Consider the following 20,655-nt stretch of genomic DNA (forward strand, 5'->3'; position numbering starts at 1 on the left):
GGAAGCAGCCCATTAGTACCTTCGGCTAACCTGGTGGGTAGTTTTTAATCTCAGATATAAGAAGATATTCACACTATAAAATTAACTGTGAGCTACATCCTTCTACAAGTAAGAACTACTAAAAAAATTAAATCACTGCTGGTATAACCAAGAACTAGAACTGATAAAATACCACCTGCCACACGTGTTTAATTGGAAAACTGATCACTGGTGTTCGCAGGTGCATACTAAACACCCATTGTGGACTAACTGTTAAGTCGAGCTACTCTTAGACAAAAGTTAGTGACAGACCAAGGAACCCCAACAAAAAAAGGCTAACTTGTTTAACATTTTTTCATACTGGCTGGTTACTGTATACTTACAACCACAGGTCACAGGTGACCAGTTTGCCACTTGCAGAATACTTTTGTAGGTAGTTGTCATTTACCTACTTTTAGTGTTCATATAGCTTACCTACACCAATAGTTACATAAATATGTTACAAGTTTTCACTTTGAAATGGGTATATCGCAGGATTCATCATAAATGTGATTTTTTTTCTCCGATATTTAAAGGTTACCAGTTTTAATATTACTACGTAGTCAGTTGTAGACTTCCATTCAGACAATCAGGGTGCTGATATGATTACATTGTGATTACCTCTCTGGGCCTGTTCAGTTGTACTTTGGTCAGTTGTAGTTTGGCAAATTATTATATTACGTATTCAGGTGTGTGCAGGAGTTAATTTCATTTTGTAATTTAGTTTCTTAGTAGTTAACTATTTCTCTCGTTTCTTTCTTTTTAAATATATTGTGCAGTGATGACTTACTGCAAGGTCAAAACTGGTTATGATACCATTTCATTGTCATAATTATCAATTTTTCACAAAAAGAAAACTTTGCATGTCGTTTTCAGCTTCAGACGAACTTTCTTCAGGTATATTTATATCAACACTACACATTGAACTTTGGGTAAAAACTGTTGAAAAAGCAAAAAACTATAATTAAAATGTAAGAATTTTGTGTGTAGCTTTTTTTATATTATTTGTAATTAGCACTGCCAAAATTTTAAATTAATGCTTTGAATACCACAAACACTAATTTGCATTCCGTGCACTGCATGTGATACTAATATGCATAGGAGGTACTGTAGCATATCATGGTTATGCTGTGTACATTATCTGAAAGGATTAAATGACTTGATTGCTGGAATAGTTGTAAGCCATGTATTAGGAATGTTATTTGTAGAAGTAAGTCATTTCAAGCTGCAACATTTTGAATAAAGACGGCTTCCAGACACTTGCAGGGAGGTAACACTAGCAGTTAAAACATGTCATCAACACCTTTCCACACAAGCCTCATTTTAGCACTCCATCTGTCATGTTCCGTACATTGCCACTTTGCCTGTATAAAGAGATCACCGTGTCAATTCTGGCGGACAGTATGTTTATTCCTGATGATGATGATCATGATGGAAACAACTGTCAAAAGCTCGAGGATATCATGTGAAGTAACAGCAGTGGAAGCTGGTTGTGTATGAACACATGAACACCCTAACTTTTGACACTTTTTGAAGTTATTGGCTATTTTTCTTTGAATTTTGTTAAACATAATGTAAAAGTGGTGATCTGGAATACAAAGCACTAAATCTGCCATGCAATGCTATGTTGGTACTCCTCTACACTCGATGAAACTTGGCGTCAGGGTTTGCGAGCACACTTTCAGTTGTGCACGTTTTAAGGAGCTTTTGTGTATGCACAACTGCCGTGAGATAACTGACTTGCAGGCCAGATACATATGGATTTGTATCTGCAGCACGATGCAGCAGATTTTTATCCCCATTTGTTCACATAAATCCTGCTAGATGGTAGCACACTCCTCAGATACGCCATTTAACTCACTACATAGTAAAATTAGATCGGACATTAATACATATGAGACTATGGATGATAATTATGAATGCGATATAATATATTAAGTTTATGATTTTATCATACAATAATCCATTTGAGGCATTGATAAACATAAAGTACGTCATTGTTGATTGCTGTAGCATTTACTAATGCTTCTCATATCTGTTGAGCTTATGGTGAGTCAGGTTTATCAGTGTTGTCGGCCCACAGTGTATATATGAACATTCACGAAAAGCTGTCTCACGGGTTTCTTTGATATTCTGTTAAATGTGGGTTAGATGACGGTGTGCTTTTGGCCCTTGGGGTTCTCAGTGCCTCATTTCTGTTCTAGTCAAGAGATCATGTTGGTAGATAGAACTACTTAAACTTAATCACTTCCACAAATGGCAGTTTGTGTTTGGAGTTTGTTGCTTACTGCGCTGGAATTTACTTTTGTGTGAAGTGTCAACATGAACTCTGTTGAATCTGTTTTACATGCTAGCAGAAAAGAAAATTACCAGGGAAAGCTAGGCATAAAGGAGTTAGGACCTCCCAGACCAGATCCATCGACTGAGAAAGTGACGAAATCAAATAAGTGGGACTAGAAACAAAGAAGTTTATAATAAGCCTAAGTTGTTGTGTGGGTGCAACCTAATAATGTCTGATTTTCAGTCCGCAAGTTAATTTGTTAATGTAATACATGTGTTAGGGATCTTGTACGTTCGTCCGAAAAAATAAAAAAGCACGAACTCCCACTTACACAAAAATGCGAAACATAGGGTAATGAAATGCCGGCCGCTGTGGTCTAGCGGTTCTAGGCGCTCAGTCCGGAACCGCGCGACTGCTACGGTCGCAGGTTCGAATCCTGCCTCGGGCATGGATGTGTGTGATGTCCTTAGGTTAGTTAGGTTTAAGTAGTTCTAAGTTCTAGGGGACTGATGACCACAGATGTTAAGTCCCATAGTGCTCAGAGCCATTTGAACCATTTAGGGTAATGAAAGCTCACATGTTGTTTTGTTCTTGCCCTAAACTGTACTTATTTATGTACAAAATCACCCAAAAACAATATTTTCTTTTTTTTCAGGCACATTGTGCATATTATCATTCTTATTGGCAGTGGTTGTAGTTGTGTAAATATGTTGATAAGCATAACTTTTATACAGGAGATGCTAATAATTTCACACCATCATATTTATCTGAATCTAAAAATTTGTGAACATCCAGAATGTTTGCCGAAGAGCTGCCACTGAATAACAGCTTGACAACGAAGATTTTTCTTTTTCTTTTTTTCCCTATTTCATGTGCCACGAACATAATTATTTGATTCTAGTCAGATATCATGACTGCTGCCCTTGTCCAAATACTATGCTAAATTTTGTAAAATATATCCTCTGAAATTTTGTTGTACATCATACACTCTTAGTTACCCTGTAACTGTCATGGTACTGTGCTATGATTAAAATTATTTTGTGATTGACATTGCAGCATGTTGAGTGCTAGGAGCCAGCTGCCACCCAATCGTAGTTCTTTCTTGAGCACAACGTGCTCACGATGTTGCCTGGTTCATGGGTCCACGCAGTGCCTTGTGAAGTGTGGCTGTATCCACACTGGCAAGACAGCCCACTGTCGCTGCAATCTGTCAGTCACAAAGTAATATAGATACCTCCACAGCCATGTCAGTTTATGCTAAAAAGTGAATTATGTCATACCATCCAAGGGAGAAGTTTGGCACAGTGTTGGGCATCGATGTGGACAACAAACTGTGCTGCTCTGCGCAACAATGAATAAGTTCCACAGTGTTGGTACATCAAAGGAAATGGTTCCTTCATGTGTGCACACTGGAACATCGCTGCGCACATACAATGCTCTGCGTGATTCTAGCCTGGTCTGCACTTTTCTGTATCATGCATTTTGCATGGCACATCTGGTGTGGACGCGGCTTAAGCTTTCCACAAAATGAGTGTAGTAACATAGCGAAGTCACTGTTTGCTGTTTACTCTTTACTCTGAGATATGCTCTTCATATTTCTGTGTTTATAACTTTAATTATTGCCACCTGAAAAATCCATTTCTTTCCTTTTGCATAAACTTTGACATATCTTCTCTTTCAAGTTACTCTAACATTTATTTGCTTCTTTGATTTTCCTCTCATCTTTTTTTATAAAATCTCCATCCTCCTGTATTCCGTTTTCTCTGTTTTCTGCAATTTCTCTTGCATTAACTACACTAAATATTAATAATTCTCTTTTGAACCTCCTTATAGTCCCAGAAGCATTGATTATGTCATTGCAAAAGCTGTTACCACCTCCATTACTGCTGAATGTTGTTTCCTCTAGTCATCTGATGTTATTTAATTGTACAACTTCCATTGTGTAAAATTTAACTGCTACTTCATGATAAGTTCTTTCTTGTTTGTTGTCATACAAAACTTTACAACTTACATGCTAAGATTTAGCAGTTATCAGCATTACAACCCAGTATTCCATTATCTTCAAGTTAATCATTTGCTGTACTCCAACCTTTTCATTCTCACATAAATGTGGAAGATCTAAGACTCCCTTCACTGCTAATAACTAAGCATCGGCAAACTCATTGGCTCAGCTCATTTTCAAACTGCATGTTAAAAATTCAGTAACTCCCATCCTAAAGTTAATTTTAACTTCCATTTCTTAATTGTATTATTCAAACTCCCACTTCGTCTCCACATTTTTAAAATATTATTCTTCTTGTAATTCCCCAATTATTCTGCTTTGTTGAAATCGTTAATCTATTCTTCCATTCTTTTAGCACATTCTCAAGCTGTTCTGGCCACTTGTTTCTGCTGTTTGTCTATTCATTGTCTGCCATATCTGTTCAAATAACCTGTTGTAATCCATTAAATTTTAGGCATACAGCAGCGCAAATAAAAATTTCTGCCACTGATATTTCAGCAACATATCGTCCAGCCATCCTCAGAGTGAGTCACAAGACTGACGACAAGGTGCCAAGCACGGCCTTATATGCTCCACCACGTTGGTGCTGCACATGCAGGTCACAGATGCTGGTCGTCTTAACTGTCTTAAGTTAATGGCTAAATTTTGCCCCTACTCCAAAGACTATGCCAATATCATCTTGATCAGTGCCATTGAAGAAGCTGTCTGGTCACTATCAGAGGATTCAGCTGAAGAAATCAGACATGAAAGCTGCCAAGAAATTGCAAAACATCGTCCACAAAGAAGTAATGTTTTCAAGGAAGAGAGATTTGCGATATGAAAGCTGCGTGAGGATACTGACATAGTCGTCCTGCATGCTTGCTGATAAAGGTAATGCTACCGTTCTTTTGCCTCGGGAAGTTTACCAGGAAAAGTGTGGTCTGCTTAGTTCTGGTGCACACCAGAAGATTAATAGAGATCCTACTAAGAAGGTGACAATAAGGACTGCTGCCTTGCTGGACGCCTCATCACTACCAAAGAAAGTCGTAAGGAGTTTAAAAGTGCGAGTTGCAGTACCACAGAGATTTTATGGGCTTCCTAAAGTTCACAAGATGGATAAGGATGAACGTCTAGAGGATTTGTCTATGCGGCCTATAATGAGCACTATTGGTTCACCAACATATTTTTCTGCCAAATATTTAGCTTCATTATTAAAACCATTGGTAAGTAAATGTAGTCACCTCATTCATAATTCTATGGATTTTATTCAGAGACCTAGCAATGTCAGGCTAAATAGTATGGATGTGCTTGTTAGTTTTGATGTGGTATCATGATATACCAGTCTCTTTATCTCTCATCGGCCAACATTTTGATAAGAATATCACGGCCTTATTTGAACATGTGCTTTTGTCATCTTATTTTCAGTTTAATGGTCAGTTTTATGAGCAGATTGATGGAGTTACTACGGGAAGCCCCCTCTCCCCTCTGGTAGCTAATTTATTTGTGGAAGACTTCGAGCACAAGGCACTGGACTTGGCAGGTTTTAAATCAGTGGTCTTCTGGAGGCACATGGATGACGCTTTTGTAGTATGGCCACACGGTCTGGATGAATTACATCAATTTCTTGAGCGTTTGAATTCTACCCATGATAGCATTAAATTTACTATGAAAATAGAAAAAGATGGTTGTCTTCCCTTTTTGGATGTTGTTGTTCGCCGTAAAGTTTATTGCACATTAGGACATGTCGTATATCATAAACCAACACAAACAAATCTATATCTACATGCCAGAAGCTGCCATCACTGTTCACAGACCATTTCTGTCCTTAAGAGCCGGCCGGAGTGGCAGAGTGGTTCTAGGTGCTACAGTCTGGAACCATGAGACCGCTACGGTTGCAGGTTCGAATCCTGCATCGGGCGTGGATGTGTGTGATGTCCTTAGGTTAGTTGGGTTTAAATAGTTCTACGTTCTAGGAGACTGATGACCTCAGAAGTCCCATAGTGCTCAGAGCCATTTGAACCATTTTTGTCCTTAAGACCTTAATGCATAGGGCGAACTGCATATTCGATAAAGATAATTTGCAAAAAGATCTCTCTCACTCCCAAGAGCATTTTCAAAGCGAATGGATTTTCTCCGCAACAAATTCGTAGAGCATTTAGTGTAAAACCTAGGATGCAGGTACGTGCTAGGGAAGAAGATTGTAATTTCTTCACATCAAGTGCATTTTTGCCCTATATGGGTGCCCTTTCCTTGAAGATAGGCCGTATTCTCGAGAAACACTGTGTTAAGGTGATCTTCCAGCCTCCCGCGAAGATTGTTGCTTTACTCGGCTCTGTAAAGGATTTATTGCTTCATAATGTGGGTGTGTATCAGATTCCTTGCGGAAATTGTGAAAAGTCATACATAGGTCAAACGACATCTACCGTTCATGAGAGATGTGTGGATCATCAAAGATACACATGCATATCACAGCCAGACAAGTCAGCTGTGGCCAAACTTTGTATTATTGTATTGTTACAGGGCATTCCATGAACTAAAGTGATGTGAAGATATTAACATCCACCTCTTCGTTTTGGAATTATGCCTTCAGGCGAGCTAAAGAGATTAGATTAGCTAGTAATTTAATAAATAGAGAGAATGGTTTTAATTTGGACAAAGCATCGAATCCGGCTCTTGGGGTAATTGAACTGCAGAGAAGTTGTCATGGTGTCACCGCCGCCAAACATACATCGATAAGCGAATCTAATGTTTGTATGCGTTCGCCATTGGCGGCACATGTGTAAGCATATCTCTTTGCTGCTGACCAGTGTCTGTGATTTGCATGCGCACTACCACCACGGTGTACCATATAAGACCGCACTTGGCACTTTGTTGTCAGTCTTGCGATGCACTCTGAGGATGACTGGGTGATATGTGATCGAAATGTTGGTGGAAGAAATTTTATTTGCACAGCTGCATGTCTGAAATTTAATGGACTATTCATTACGCCACGAGAAGTTGAAAATGCACAACTTGTTACAAGTAACTAGATAGTTGCCGGCCGGAGTGGCCGTGCGGTTCTAGGCGCTACAGTCTGGAGCCGAGCGCCCGCTACGGTCGCAGGTTCGAATCCTGCCTCAGGCATGAATGTGTGTGATGTCCTTAGGTTGGTTAGGTTTAATTAGTTCTAAGTTCTAGGCGACTGATGACCTCAGCAGATAAGTCGCATAGTGCTCAGAGCCAGTTTTGAACTAGATAGATAGTTTTTTTCCTAATAATTGTATAATCAATGTTGCTAGGTTACTTCCTATTTTAATTTTTGTGTTGTTGCGTTGTTCCCTCGTGAAATTAAAGAATTAATCTTAAATTTTATCCAGTTGTGTATTTCAAAAGGGAAGTAATAACTATTACAAATTACACACCACTTTACCTTGAACTATCTCTGAATAGCTTATAAAGGTATATCATATTTTCTAGCAAATTAAAGCATTGACAGTAGATTCGACATTGCTGATATTTGAATAATAAGCATTAGGCCTTGGTCCAAGGCACAACTCCCTGCCCAATGTTTCATCTTCCAGTGCTGGGGACATCATCAGAGGCAGTAATGATTCAGATAATTATTGCATTCAAACAAGTTCAGCGAGCCCAGCTGTTGACATGTAGCCATGCAATGGTTGGTTCATGATATCATGAAGACTGCTGTGTAAGATCACGGAGTTGTGCCAGTGTGTGCTGTGGAGTTTGTTGTGGGGAAGATTTGGTAAGCAGTGGGCATAGGACTTTTGCAGGGTTCAAATATTCACGCACATTTCTTGTTGCTTTTAACACTGTATCAATACCACATTTTCTGAGTACCCTGCTGATGCAATCGGTGCAGGTTTTTAAAAATGGAAGTAAAACTCTCCCTTTACTTTCTTCTTTTTCATTACAAGCTCCACACCTTTTAGAATGTAATGTCCTATTTATCTCTTTGTCAGAGTAAGAAAATCAACCCCCCCCCCCCCCCCCCCCACACACACACACACATTTTCTTTGTGTAAACTCATACTACAGAATTTAAAATATGTATTCATTTCTAGAAAGTGTTAATAATCCATATGTATTCCTGTCACCAATGACTTAAAATGATAACTGTTTCCCTCTAGCAGTTCATTATCTGTGCACTTCGTATCTACTGATTTTGTATAAGGTAGCAGGTTTCATGCTCATATTTTGAATTTCATATTTGTGCTGTATGTTTCTTCTTGTTTCTTAACTTTTGTTCTTATTAATAATGTAGGTAAGAGGACAACATATGGAACGAACAGTTGATTTTCTTGTGAGAGAACTGAAAGTTTGTTCCCAGAAGGAAGCTAATGAGAGGATATTTTTTGTGTCAGCTAAGGAGGTCTTACAAGCAAGGCTGATGGAACAGAAGGGACAACCTGCTCATGGTTTGTAATATAATTTCAACACATAGATTAACTGTTTTTGTAATATAAGTTATGAATAACACTTCAAGACTTAGAAAGAAATATATGAAATTTGTCTGCATGAAGTACAGTTTGTTAATTTTGTGTCTTTTTGGCAGCTGGTGCTCTGGCTGAAGGATTTCCTACGCGATATTTCGAATTTCAGGATTTTGAACGAAAGTTTGAAGAATGCATTTCTAAAAGTGCAGTGAAAACAAAATTTGCACAGCACTCCCAAAGAGGAAAGCTTATTGCTTCAGAGATCCACACAGTAATGGATGGTGTCTATGAGCGTGCTGAGCAGTTTAAATCTGAAAAAGCTCTGGCAAAAAAGGAACTTTACGACAGGCTTAACTACACGGAACAGCAGCTGCGAATGATTACTCAGGAAATGAAGGAAAAAATACACCAGATGGTTGAAGATGTAGAGCAAAGGGTAAGTGGTGCATTATAACGATGGTATTGATTTTAGGACAGCTTTCACTTCTCGCATTTTTGTAAACTTTAAGATCTAATGATTAGACAGCTTTTCTTTCAAGTGATAAATGATGTTAAAGTAGCTGAGCCTGATTTCTAAGGGTCCATGGTGACTTATCATACTGATTGTTGTCATTGGTACCACGTTAATTACGTGTTTGTGATTTTACAAAGCAAAATAAGCCCTTTCATCATCTTAACAAATTTGTTTCTTACGTGATAAATCATAAAATAAAACTTCTCAACTACTTCCACTTTAGGAGCATAACTACACCTAAACATAAAATGTAGTCTAGCTGCAGTAATAACTCTTAATATCATTATTACTATCTTTATAAGCCTCCTCCAAAGAACTTCGCAATATATTTCTGTTGTTTGATCTGATTTCTACTTCCCTTCATAGTTGAATACTTGCTAGTAAACATCTTGTAAGTAATGCTTTGTCCATTTCTACAAGTGTAAATGACATGATGCTTAAATTATTAAATTATGGGCATTCCATGTATGGTGAATGGTTTTAGAAGTTTCCCCACATGACCATCTGAAAGTTGAATGAAGTTTTGCATGTATGTTCCCTATAGAATAAAATTAACCTGTGCAGAATTTGAGCATTTCCTGACACCTGACACCTGACACCTGACACCTGACACACACACACACACACACACACACACACACACAAACTGTAAACTTAAAGAGGTAAGTAATTTTCACATCATGTGTCACTACCAAGTACCATAGCTCTATGAAACTTGGACCATGTGTAGAAGGAACTTCTACTGTTAGTACAGGAAGGAAAAGAAAGAAATACACCAAGAAATGAACAAAAATTATATTTTATTCAAAGACACAATAATTACACTGAAGTCATGTTGATTTGTGCTGGTCCCCTGGACATTAACAAAGGTGGAAAAGGTTCTTAACAGGATGTGTGATTGCCATGGATTGTAGTGTATGCTCTGCAATGTACTTCCATCCTGGTTCCAAGATTAGAGCTCTTGTGGTATGGTGTTCCATTCCTCCACCAGTGCATTTAACAATTGCTGGATGGTTGTTGGTGCATGTGGACATGCTGCAACATGTCTCCCCACCACATATGGGAACACACAGGCCGGACTATTTGCCAAATATCCTCTCTTTCCAAGAACTGCTCCACCTGTGCTGTTTGATGTTGTGGTGCACTGTCATCTATAAAAGTGAAGTGAGGGCCGAATGCACCACTGAAAAGACGCACATGTGGAAGGAATACAGTGTCTAGGAATGTTGACTCTGTGAGGATGCCATGTTCAAAGATTTGGACATCAGTACCCCCATGCAACCTTACACCTCACCACACTATATCACAAGAAGTGGAAACATATAATGCACCCGGGAACATTGTCAAACATGATTTTCATAAGTATTACGTTGTGGAGTGACGTAATGTTGAATGGGCCTACTGACCTCCAAATCACTGAACATGGTTCACCCACCAGTCAACTTCATTGTGACACTGTACTCCATCAACTTGTGATTTTTTTAGTCATGCACATTTGGCCCTGACTTGATTTTTATGGGTAATAGGGCATGACCGCATCTAACAGCACAGATGGAGGAGCTCTTAGAATGAGAAGATATTTGGCTAATGGACTGGGCAACCCATTTCCCTGACTTAAATATCACAGAACGTGTGTTGGATGCATTAGAGAGACATATTGTATATGTCAACATGCGCCAATAACCATCCAGCATTTGTCAACTGCATGGGTAGAGGAATAGAACGCTGATCCTTGAGAGCTCCTTGCCAACGTTGTGTGTGTGTGTGTGTGTGTGTGTGTGTGTTTGGGGGGAGGGGGGGGGACGTGTTGAACTTCAGCAGTTATTATGTGCCAAGTGAGCCAATCTGAAAGTTGTTTCCAATTCGATCATCTTCAGTTTTCAGAATGAAATTTTCACTCTGCAGCGGAGTGTGCGCTGATATGAAACTTCCTGGCAGATTCAAACTGTGTGCCCGACCGAGCCTCGAATTCGGGACCTTTGCCTTCCGCGGGCAAGTGCTCTACCATCTGAGCTACCGAAGCACGACTCACGTCCCGTCCTCACAGCTTTACTTCTGCCAGTATCTCGTCTCCTACCTTCCAAACTTTACAGAAGCTCTCCTGCGAACCTTGCAGAACTAGCACTCCTGAAAGAAAGGATACTGCGGAGACATGGCTTAGCCACAGCCTGGGGGATGTTTCCAGAAGGAAATTTTCACTCTGCAGCGGAGTGTGGGCTGATATGAAACTTCCTGGCACACACACACACACACACAAACACACACACACACACACACGAGACCACAGTGTCTGGCTACTGTGCCCTCTGCAGCCAGAGACAACGATCGTGTGTGTGTGTGTGTGTGTGTGTGTGTGTGTGTGTTTTGTCTTATCTCCAATGAAAGCCTCGTTTGCCGAAAACTTGCTTTTGGACAGTCTTTTTGTTGTGCCTATCTGCGACTCAGCTTCTCTGCTATATGGTGTTTAGCAACTATTCTTTTCTTATATTTCACTTACCTTTTTACATTCTCTATGAAATTTTGTACAAAATGGAGCTGCATTAACGTCTGCCAAGTTTCAGCACTGTATGTGACTTGATGTTTTAGTGCCGTTTTTAGAAGAGCCACATTCTTCAGAGTTTGAAATGTATAGGAAAGAAACCCTGAAGTTTGCAAGCCGTTGTTTCTGATCTGACAGAGAAGATTCTTCAACTTTTATGCTGGCACAACATTTTGTACAGGCCACATAGCATATGCAATCTTTATTGTGACAAATTTGTCCCCTTATATATATATATATATATATATATATATATATATATATATATATATATATATATATATATATATATAAAGGAAGATGATGAGACTTACCAAACAAAAGCGCTGGCAGGTCGATAGACACACAAACAAACACAAATATACACACAAAATTCAAGCTTTCGCAACAAACTGTTGCCTCATCAGGAAAGAGGGAAGGAGAGGGAAAGACGAAAGGATGTGGGTTTTAAGGGAGAGGGTAAGGTATATATATATGCTTGTGTCTGTATATGTGTGGATGGATATGTGTGTGTGTGCGAGTGTATACCCGTCTTTTTTTCCCCCTAAGGTAAGTCTTTCCGCTCCCGGGATTGGAATGACTCCTTACCCTCTCCCTTAAAACCCACATCCTTTCGTCTTTCCCTCTCCTTCCCTCTTTCCTGATGAGGCAACAGTTTGTTGCGAAAGCTTGAATTTTGTGTGTATGTTTGTGTTTGTTTGTGTGTGTATCGACGTGCCAGCGGTTTCGTTTGGTAAGTTATATATAAGCAAAAACATGGTAAACTGTTCATTTGTTAGACCTTTGGCTATCTGTCTGTCAGAAAATTAATGACTTAATGAACTTTCCTACAAATGTATTCACTAAGTTGTGTGTCTAAAGTTACAAAAACTTTAAATTCACTCCATTTTTCCTCTGGTTTTGTAATCTTTAACAGTTGTGAAAATGTTGCATTAAAATCTACTTCAGAAATGCTTATTTTCAGTTTGATGTCATTTGTTGAGCTGCAAAAGTCCTCTTGTATTTTACAAAAATAAGAAAAAAAAATGGTGACTGTGCTATTGTTAATCACAATGCCTGGGTACCCTTTGGCGGTGGCAAAGATATAGAAAGTTCTTAATATTTTTCTGTTGCGCCACAAAACCATCACTAAGATAGTGAATCTGTGTAATTTCTGGGAAGGATTAGTATTCAACCAAAGACATGCTCTGCAGCTCTATCATATAATCAATCACTGATTATAATTATGCAGTAACTGATACTTTCTAAGCCTTCAGTATCATCAGTATAACTGTCTAATGCATTTTGAGATCTTCATCAATTGCAAATTCCTACTTTTATGATGCTTAGCAGTGTCCTGATGGTTACAAAATGCCAAAAATTTTATTAGTGGGTCTTCAATTAATTCTTTCACTGCTTCAAGTGTATACCAGATAGTTTGAATCCATCGCTTGAATTTAATTATATCTTCAGGATCAATATTTTCAAGTTTCATTATATCTTAAGATTTATTGTCATTGTCATCCTTAATAATTTTTTACCTATGTTCCTAGACTTTCTTCACAGTTATGAAGCATACAGTATTTTGATTCCAAAGTACAGACTGCTTTGCCAAGTGATAACTTCATTTAGAAAGTACTTTTGCTTCTGAACATTTTCTCCATCTACTTGAATGGAAACACAAACTCTTTAGCATGGGCAAATTAGATTAAATTCAAATTCCTCAATAAAATTCCAAAATATTTTGCCTTGTGTGTTCTGGAATTTTCTTTGAATGTGTCGATAGTCTTTTTTCCATCTTCAACTTCCATGCTGTTTCAGTCACTCTTTCTGAAACATACAGTTCTTCTGCGGTATTTTCTAGGGACCAGTTCTAGGGTGTTATGTTCATAATCAGAATTTTTCTGACCGTTGAAAATGTTAACTATTTTGTCATTTCGTTGATTATCTTGTTTTAATCTAAACATAGAAGACATTGCTTGCACTACGTTGGTTGAATTTCCTAAATCAAGTCCACAAACTATTACAACTATCTGAATAATTGCACCTTCAACCTGATGTACCTTTTACTTTGCATATCCTTTTTCTGCCCTTTCAGTGCTGCTATTTCAGTAATCGACAGCTTGCATTCCAGTTTTCAGAAATTTTAGTGTCACCAGCTTCATCTCATTGTTATGGAATTGACATTTGTGGATTCTCTTTGTGGAAAAAATCTTTTTCTGCATGGTGGGCACAATTTTTGGGCTGGTATCATTTCACATGGTCAGCCAGCAACTGAGTGTCAAAAGGGCTACAGCATTATCTTCGAAAAAATTCATACCTTTGTTAGAGCAGTGTATCATGATGAAAGTGCAGGATTGTTCTAAATGATGGACCCACTTTCAAAAATTTGCATGTATTCAAGAACAAATACAAAATTAACAAGCTTCACACCAATGAAAAGAGGAAGTTAAAATTTTTTGGCGGGCAGGCGGTGATGGTTTCAGAAGCAGTCGGGAGAGTCCGCGTGGCAGTGGGGCCATCATTCCGTTTCACTGTCAGTTGAGAGTGAGGTGGCGACTGTGGAGTTCAAGGTTTTCAGTGTTCTTGAGTTCACGAAAAGTGAGTTTGCAGTGTAGCGGGCATTTCGTATCAAATTCAGTATTCAACCACTAACTCGTAAAAGCATTATTCATATTTTTGAGCAAAAAAACCTTGTTTCACAAAGCACCTAGCATCCAGCGCACGTTGGTCTATCGATTACTCATATGATTTTGAAACTCATCCCTGTTGGTTTTTGACCACATTCTAAGCTGATTTCTGAATGAATCATAAGCTGATTTTTGAATGAGTGCATAGTGTATGTGATATCCATCAGGGGAATCCTCATCGTATCTAGAAATAAACTTTCCTGCAGGCAAAAGAGTATGGGGCTATACAAGCTGAACTAGCCAAACGGGTGAATGCCAATCGCTGTCTGATTATGTGGTTGATTGGGTTTGCAAATGACCAGCGTTGTTATAATTACTAGCGAAATCCATAGGTTCAGACTACCAGAATGGGAATAACTAATACGAATAACAGGTAAGAAAGGTTACATATTATATTCTCGGTGTATCCAAGAAAATCAAATTTTGACAGAAAATTTTTGGTTAGATCACTACACTAGTAAGGGCCAGTTGCACAGTCCCCGGGTGCAGCCGCTTAAGTTCTATTCTGGAAGTAGCGCAGAAGACACGTTGTACGAACATGTAAAAACGCCTAACAGGAGAATAATTGTGCTATAACTAAACCGGTGATTCTGGCAGGGTTAGTGAAGTTATCTGACGAATAAGTTTGGACATTGGCAGGAATAGTTCAGGAATTAGTGATGACGAGATTGTTTGTTAGAATGAGGAAGGAGAAGAACAGGCACATCATACAAATTATAGAAGAATATGATGATTCCAAATTTATATAAAATCTAGTATTGCCCAGGTGCAGAAATATCGTAGATCCGGAGCTGATGTGCTGAGCAGTCTGAATTACAGTGAGGAAGTGTGTAATCTCCACATGACCTGTGTTTACATTTAGTGATTTTGCCGTTTCTTCTTCGTTTACTGCTCTGTCGTCAAATGAAAACAAAACAGATTTCTGTGGCTAGGAGCAGTCAAGTGAATTAAAACACATTCACATAATTATGGAAGGCAAAGATACATTATTAGTTTCCAGATTTGATTTTATGTCCACCTTTTCAACAGTCGAACATTAATCAGCTTGCAGAACAATGAAGCTATTTTTGTCGGTTTGCTAAAGAAATTTGGCTTTTATTAATCTTTCCCACTGAGGCAGTCAATGTATTTGAAACGAAGCCACACTGTTGGCTAATTTCAACCACTCCCTTCATTTCAAGTGCACGTTTTCATCTTCTAGCACGTATGGCATTATACCATAATAAAGAACCAAAACATGAGGCAATACAGTACTGGTACTCCAAGAAAATTTACGTCCCGAAAACCACACTGTAAAGTTTAATATCAGGTCGAGGCCTACTTCATTGGGAATCTGGACCTGCGCAAGCGTGGTGGCACCTGTTATCTGGCGCTCTCTGGCAACTACTGAAACAAACCTGTTTCTAACATGTTGCGGGAAAATATTGCAGATGGTGGTTTGAAAAGAGTTACTTTCAAAGTAAATTTCCTTTCACAGAATTTGGACTGTGTGCAAGAATGTATGATGAATTTCTTAAATCACAGAGCATTTGCTTCTAATTTTTAATCAACTCTTTGGCGATGAGCCATTTAGAGGAATTTCTAGCCCAGAAGATCAGACATATATGTCGTTGTTATGAGCAAATTGATGTAGTACTACGGGAAGTCCTCTTTCCTCTCTGGTAACTAATTGATTTGTGGAAAACTTCAGGGACAAGTCACTGGACTCTACTAAAAATTTTGCTGGCACATTTGTGTTATATATCCTAATGTGTAACACGTGCAAAAAGATCAACATTATATATGAAAGCTCAGCTTCTCTTGCAGTATGTGAAAGCTTTGGTTTTCTAATAGCAACACTACGTATATTAATGTAAAACATTAACTTTTCCAGTTTGTGTATTCGCACTGGTTAACAGTGATGTTGCTATTGGCTGAGTACATCACATGCCCTATGGTCTGAATATCCGCTGTCATTGGCTGGCGAGATCACATGACATGAACTATGACTGGCTTATAAAAGTGCATTGCAATCTCGATTTCAGTGGTTCGGAAAGTAACATGTGGTGTTTGGTGGAATTCAAATTTATACTTTCGTAATAGAAAAATATGCAGCGTACATGTTGGTGCCTATCAAAGATCTTTCCAAAACATTTTTCTTTCCCTGAGTTTCGTTTTCTAAACTGCCGGGAAATTCTATGCCTGTGTGTAAAAACATAACCATTCAAGGGATTGATAAGTTTTAAAATTCCGATCAAAAATCTAATGTCATTTAATATGGACAAATGTGTTTTCACCTGGGAGAAACTGTATTTTTAACCAGGAAAAATACGGGAATTTTTTTTCCTTGTCCGTGTACACACTCTGATCATACTCAATCACAAATATGGCTGCGAAATATAAAACTGCAGAAAGTAAGCCAATTTCGAATGTAAATATTGCGAAAGGATCACTTCAGAAGTTGTTCTTTTCAGCACCACTGGAAAGAGTACACTTTTCTCCACTAGAAATGTCTTGTTGTATCTTAAAGTTGATTCAGCAAAGGGGTGAAAAGTAAGGTTGAACTTAAAAAGAAAAATTGTTCCCAGTATGCTACCATTGCAAGATAGTACATCTTGCTCAATGCATAGTGCCAGGTCAAGCAACAGTGGTGATTGGCAAAGTGATGCCAAGAAATAGAAGATGAAAGAAAGCTACTAGAAGAATGATTTGCAAATGGCCGTACTTTATCTGGAACTTCACCAGTTTATGCCAATGGATTTCAACCACACTCAATTAGCTGGGTTTCAAGTGACACAACTAGTTTTGTGACCTTGGTTTATCAATCAACTGACACCAGTGTGGTTTTAGTGTCATTTTTAAGTCTTATTCCTGGCCAATACATTGCTTGCATCTACAACAATCGATGGTGAATTGGTAACATGTCTGAAGTTGATGCTGAAAAACACAGTGTACCCTTTTGGTCCAGCTCACCCAGTCTGTTGGCCTGAAAGAAAAGATAAATATTGGATTCCTGAACAGCACACCATCATGAATATTGCAGCAATGTTTGCTAACATCGTCATGCCTAATCTTGTCTTTGTAGCCATACATGGTCACTACCAGAATAGGGACAGAAACTGACTCAGCTAATGGTTTTTAACTGTTTGGGCCATCAGATTCCCATGATTATCATGGCTATTTGGAACACCACCATTGGTCTACCAGTTGTCATTCTTGCTTGTCTTGAACTTATGGGTTCAGCAACCTATACCATGTTGTGTGCGATCATAACATATTACACATGACTTTTGGTGAAGTTCAATCTCATAATTGCCCCCTTTGGTAAAGTGACTTGTAAGATGCAACAGGATGTTGCTAGCACAGAAAGTTGTTCTCTTTCCAGTGGTGCTAGAATGAAGAATTTCTTAAATGACCTTTTTGAAATATTTGCATCAGAATGTGCTCGTTTGTCTTGATTTTAAATTTGATGCCATGTTTGTAATTGGGTATAATCAGAAATAATTGACTAAGCAGAAAGATACGCTAATAGAGCCATGTCCCATGCACCATTAAGAATTGTGCAAAGTTGTAGTTCCTTTGCATTTTTTCTTCCGTAGATATCTGATCCCAAAGATGGTCAAAAAATCTGTATTATTTTCTCTGCAGGTTTTTTGAGCCACTTTAATGTATTATGATGGCTCACAAAATGCTTTACATGCTGCCACACTCTATTTTTCTGATTCACAGACAAAAGCTACCCAAGACCTGAAAGTAAGAGTTTCCTTCTTTCTTTTGTCTTGCTATGAAAAAACTTCAGACATTGGGTTTTGTTTGTTTTTCAAGCACATTTGTTGAAAAGCCATCCAAATAGAAGGCCACTGTTTCTTATATACTTAAATCTCATAATTTAAAATTTTGCACAGATTCATTTGTAGGGCAGGTCTACATGCAAAGCAAATTTCAGGAAAATTTGAAGCACAAGGCTTGGGAAGCTCATGATCACGTGAGATGGAATGAGCATACAGCAAAATACCAATCATTTCTAATGCCAGTACTGTGTTGATTATGATAATCCTTTGTTGATTATCCTAAGTTGATTGATACTACGAGAGATTACCGAATTCACAGTTTCAACAAGAATGCTAGAAAGCTTAAACAGTAGTTGATTATGTTAGCAGTGACTGGTGAGAAGAAGGGAAAAGTTCTTGGTAGCATAAAAGGCAGGGGTTTAGCTTTCTTAGAGGATGATGAATTAAGCCAGAATGAAAATGCATTAAATAGAATGTTGCGTGTAAAAACAACAAAACTTTTTGCAGAAGCCATACTTCATTGATAGATTAAAGAATTAACTACAATAACTATTTTTAAATATAACGTGCACATGTTAAAGTGAGGTTTGCAAATCTTTTAGCAGTTGCATTTTCAAACTCAGTTTTTTTTAACCTTGTCCAGAAGGTCTTCAAAACAAACATAACTTTTCTGGTAAAAAACATTGGCACTTTCTAAAGAAACAAAAATTAAGAAGTGTGATGCATATTATTTGAAACTAACTGGCAGATTAAAATTGTTTTCTCTACTAGAACTCGAACCAGGACCTTTGCCTTTTTTGGGCAAAGCCTCTACCATATCGTTCTGTGATAATATTTTGCAGCATGACATTAATGCACAGATTTCATTAAAATTGATGGCACGTTTACATAGCAATAATTTCTAAAATACTCACAAATAACTGCTGGAGTTTAGTAGAATTGATGTCAACGGTAACTTAAGTGCAGAACAACTGAAGGTCATTCAGAATACTTTGCATGTACAAAAATTATTGCAGTCACAAAATGTTCTAAAAATTGTTGTAACTGATTTTTCCACAACTTTCACCTTGCATAGCATGGAAATGATGAACGATTCAGCTTTGAAATTTTGTCACTGCAGTGAGTACAAAAATGTTTGTGCCTAATCCAGACATATCACCTACATTACTACAATTTTTAATTTTAAGCTGGCTTGAATGTGGCCTAAAATCACAATACATATTGCAGCCCTCTACTGGAAACCTACTAAAACCATGAATTACAGGAATCTCCCTATTATATGGGTGCTGATTGTACGGTTTGTGAATTATTGATTCCTAGTTTAGCAATCTTAAAAACTGAAATGTAATGTTTTCTGTTGTAATGGGGACAAATATTTTTGTTTAGAATATGGCGTTAAGCACTTGACTCATGTTTAACACTGGAAGACGATGTAAGACCAAATCCCACCATCAGATATCTGTGAAATATGTTTCCAATTTATCCCCATTTTATTTCAGTTAAATATGGAGACTATACTCTTGTAACATATCCATGGTCAATTTCCAGTCAGTATGTTTGCCTTGTCCTTTCCCTAGGAGAGTAATTTTCAGTACAGTGTTTCAGACATACAATATGTAACTGACACAGTGGGCTTTCAAATTTGATGTGTAGCATGTTTTGTTAACTCAGTAAATTGCAGTTTCTGTTAAAAATAAGTGTATTTTGGAATGTGTGTTTTCTGCTATCCCTGCAGTCTCGATCTGTATAAACCCAGGTAATTGGGAGTGTGCTGTATTTGTATTTTGTGCTCAAATTTAATTTTACTCTACATGGAATATCTGTGCAAAATTTCTCTGAGATTGGAGATGGTTGAGTGGAGACCACAGATCCACATTGTGTGGAATAACTGTTAAATTTATTTTTCCTTTACTAATACAGCCATTCACACAATTTTGGTCATTTTGGTAGGTCTCAAAAGCACTCAGTGAGGAAATTCGTCGTTTGTCTGTCCTTGTGGATGAGTTCAACTTACCATTTCATCCAGAACAATTGGTTCTCAACGTGTACAAGAAAGAACTGCATGCTCATGTGGAAAATGGACTGGGTAGCAATCTTCGTGCACGGCTTTCTACAGCATTGGCCATGAACATTGAGAACAGTCAACGAGAAATGACAGGTTCGTCTCTTATCTTCTTATTGCTTTGTTTTGTTAACAGCTCTGACAGTAATGTAGCTTTTGTTTAGAAAGTATTGCCTGAAAACTTTGGCCATACTATTTGGCTTTGATACACATTATCATAGACAGTTACAGTTGTGTAATAACTAATATTTGTAGTGTAAGGTGTGCATCTTGAATGATTTATCTTATGAACTATTTTTTAATTAGTTGGACAAGTTGGATGACAATATATAGGCTTCAAAGGGAGAGGGGAGACAGTAAATAAAATAAAGCAACAACAGACCAAAAT

General features: G+C 38.0%; 1 protein-coding gene across 4 annotated transcripts in view; it reads left to right on the plus strand.

The window, feature by feature from the left end:
• The window catches only part of LOC126252754 (transmembrane GTPase Marf), a 216,878-nt gene that overhangs the window by 155,001 nt on the left and 41,222 nt on the right, over nucleotides 1-20,655 (plus strand). For all 4 annotated transcript variants that reach the window (XM_049953663.1, XM_049953662.1, XM_049953664.1 and 1 more), the window contains 3 exons: nucleotides 8,542-8,695; nucleotides 8,833-9,149; nucleotides 20,156-20,363. In XM_049953663.1, the coding sequence (XP_049809620.1) occupies nucleotides 8,542-8,695; nucleotides 8,833-9,149; nucleotides 20,156-20,363 (679 nt within the window). The remainder of the gene's footprint in view (nucleotides 1-8,541; nucleotides 8,696-8,832; nucleotides 9,150-20,155; nucleotides 20,364-20,655) is intronic.

The sequence above is a fragment of the Schistocerca nitens genome, chromosome 4 (assembly GCF_023898315.1).
Source record: "Schistocerca nitens isolate TAMUIC-IGC-003100 chromosome 4, iqSchNite1.1, whole genome shotgun sequence".
Classification (NCBI taxonomy): domain Eukaryota; kingdom Metazoa; phylum Arthropoda; class Insecta; order Orthoptera; family Acrididae; genus Schistocerca; species Schistocerca nitens.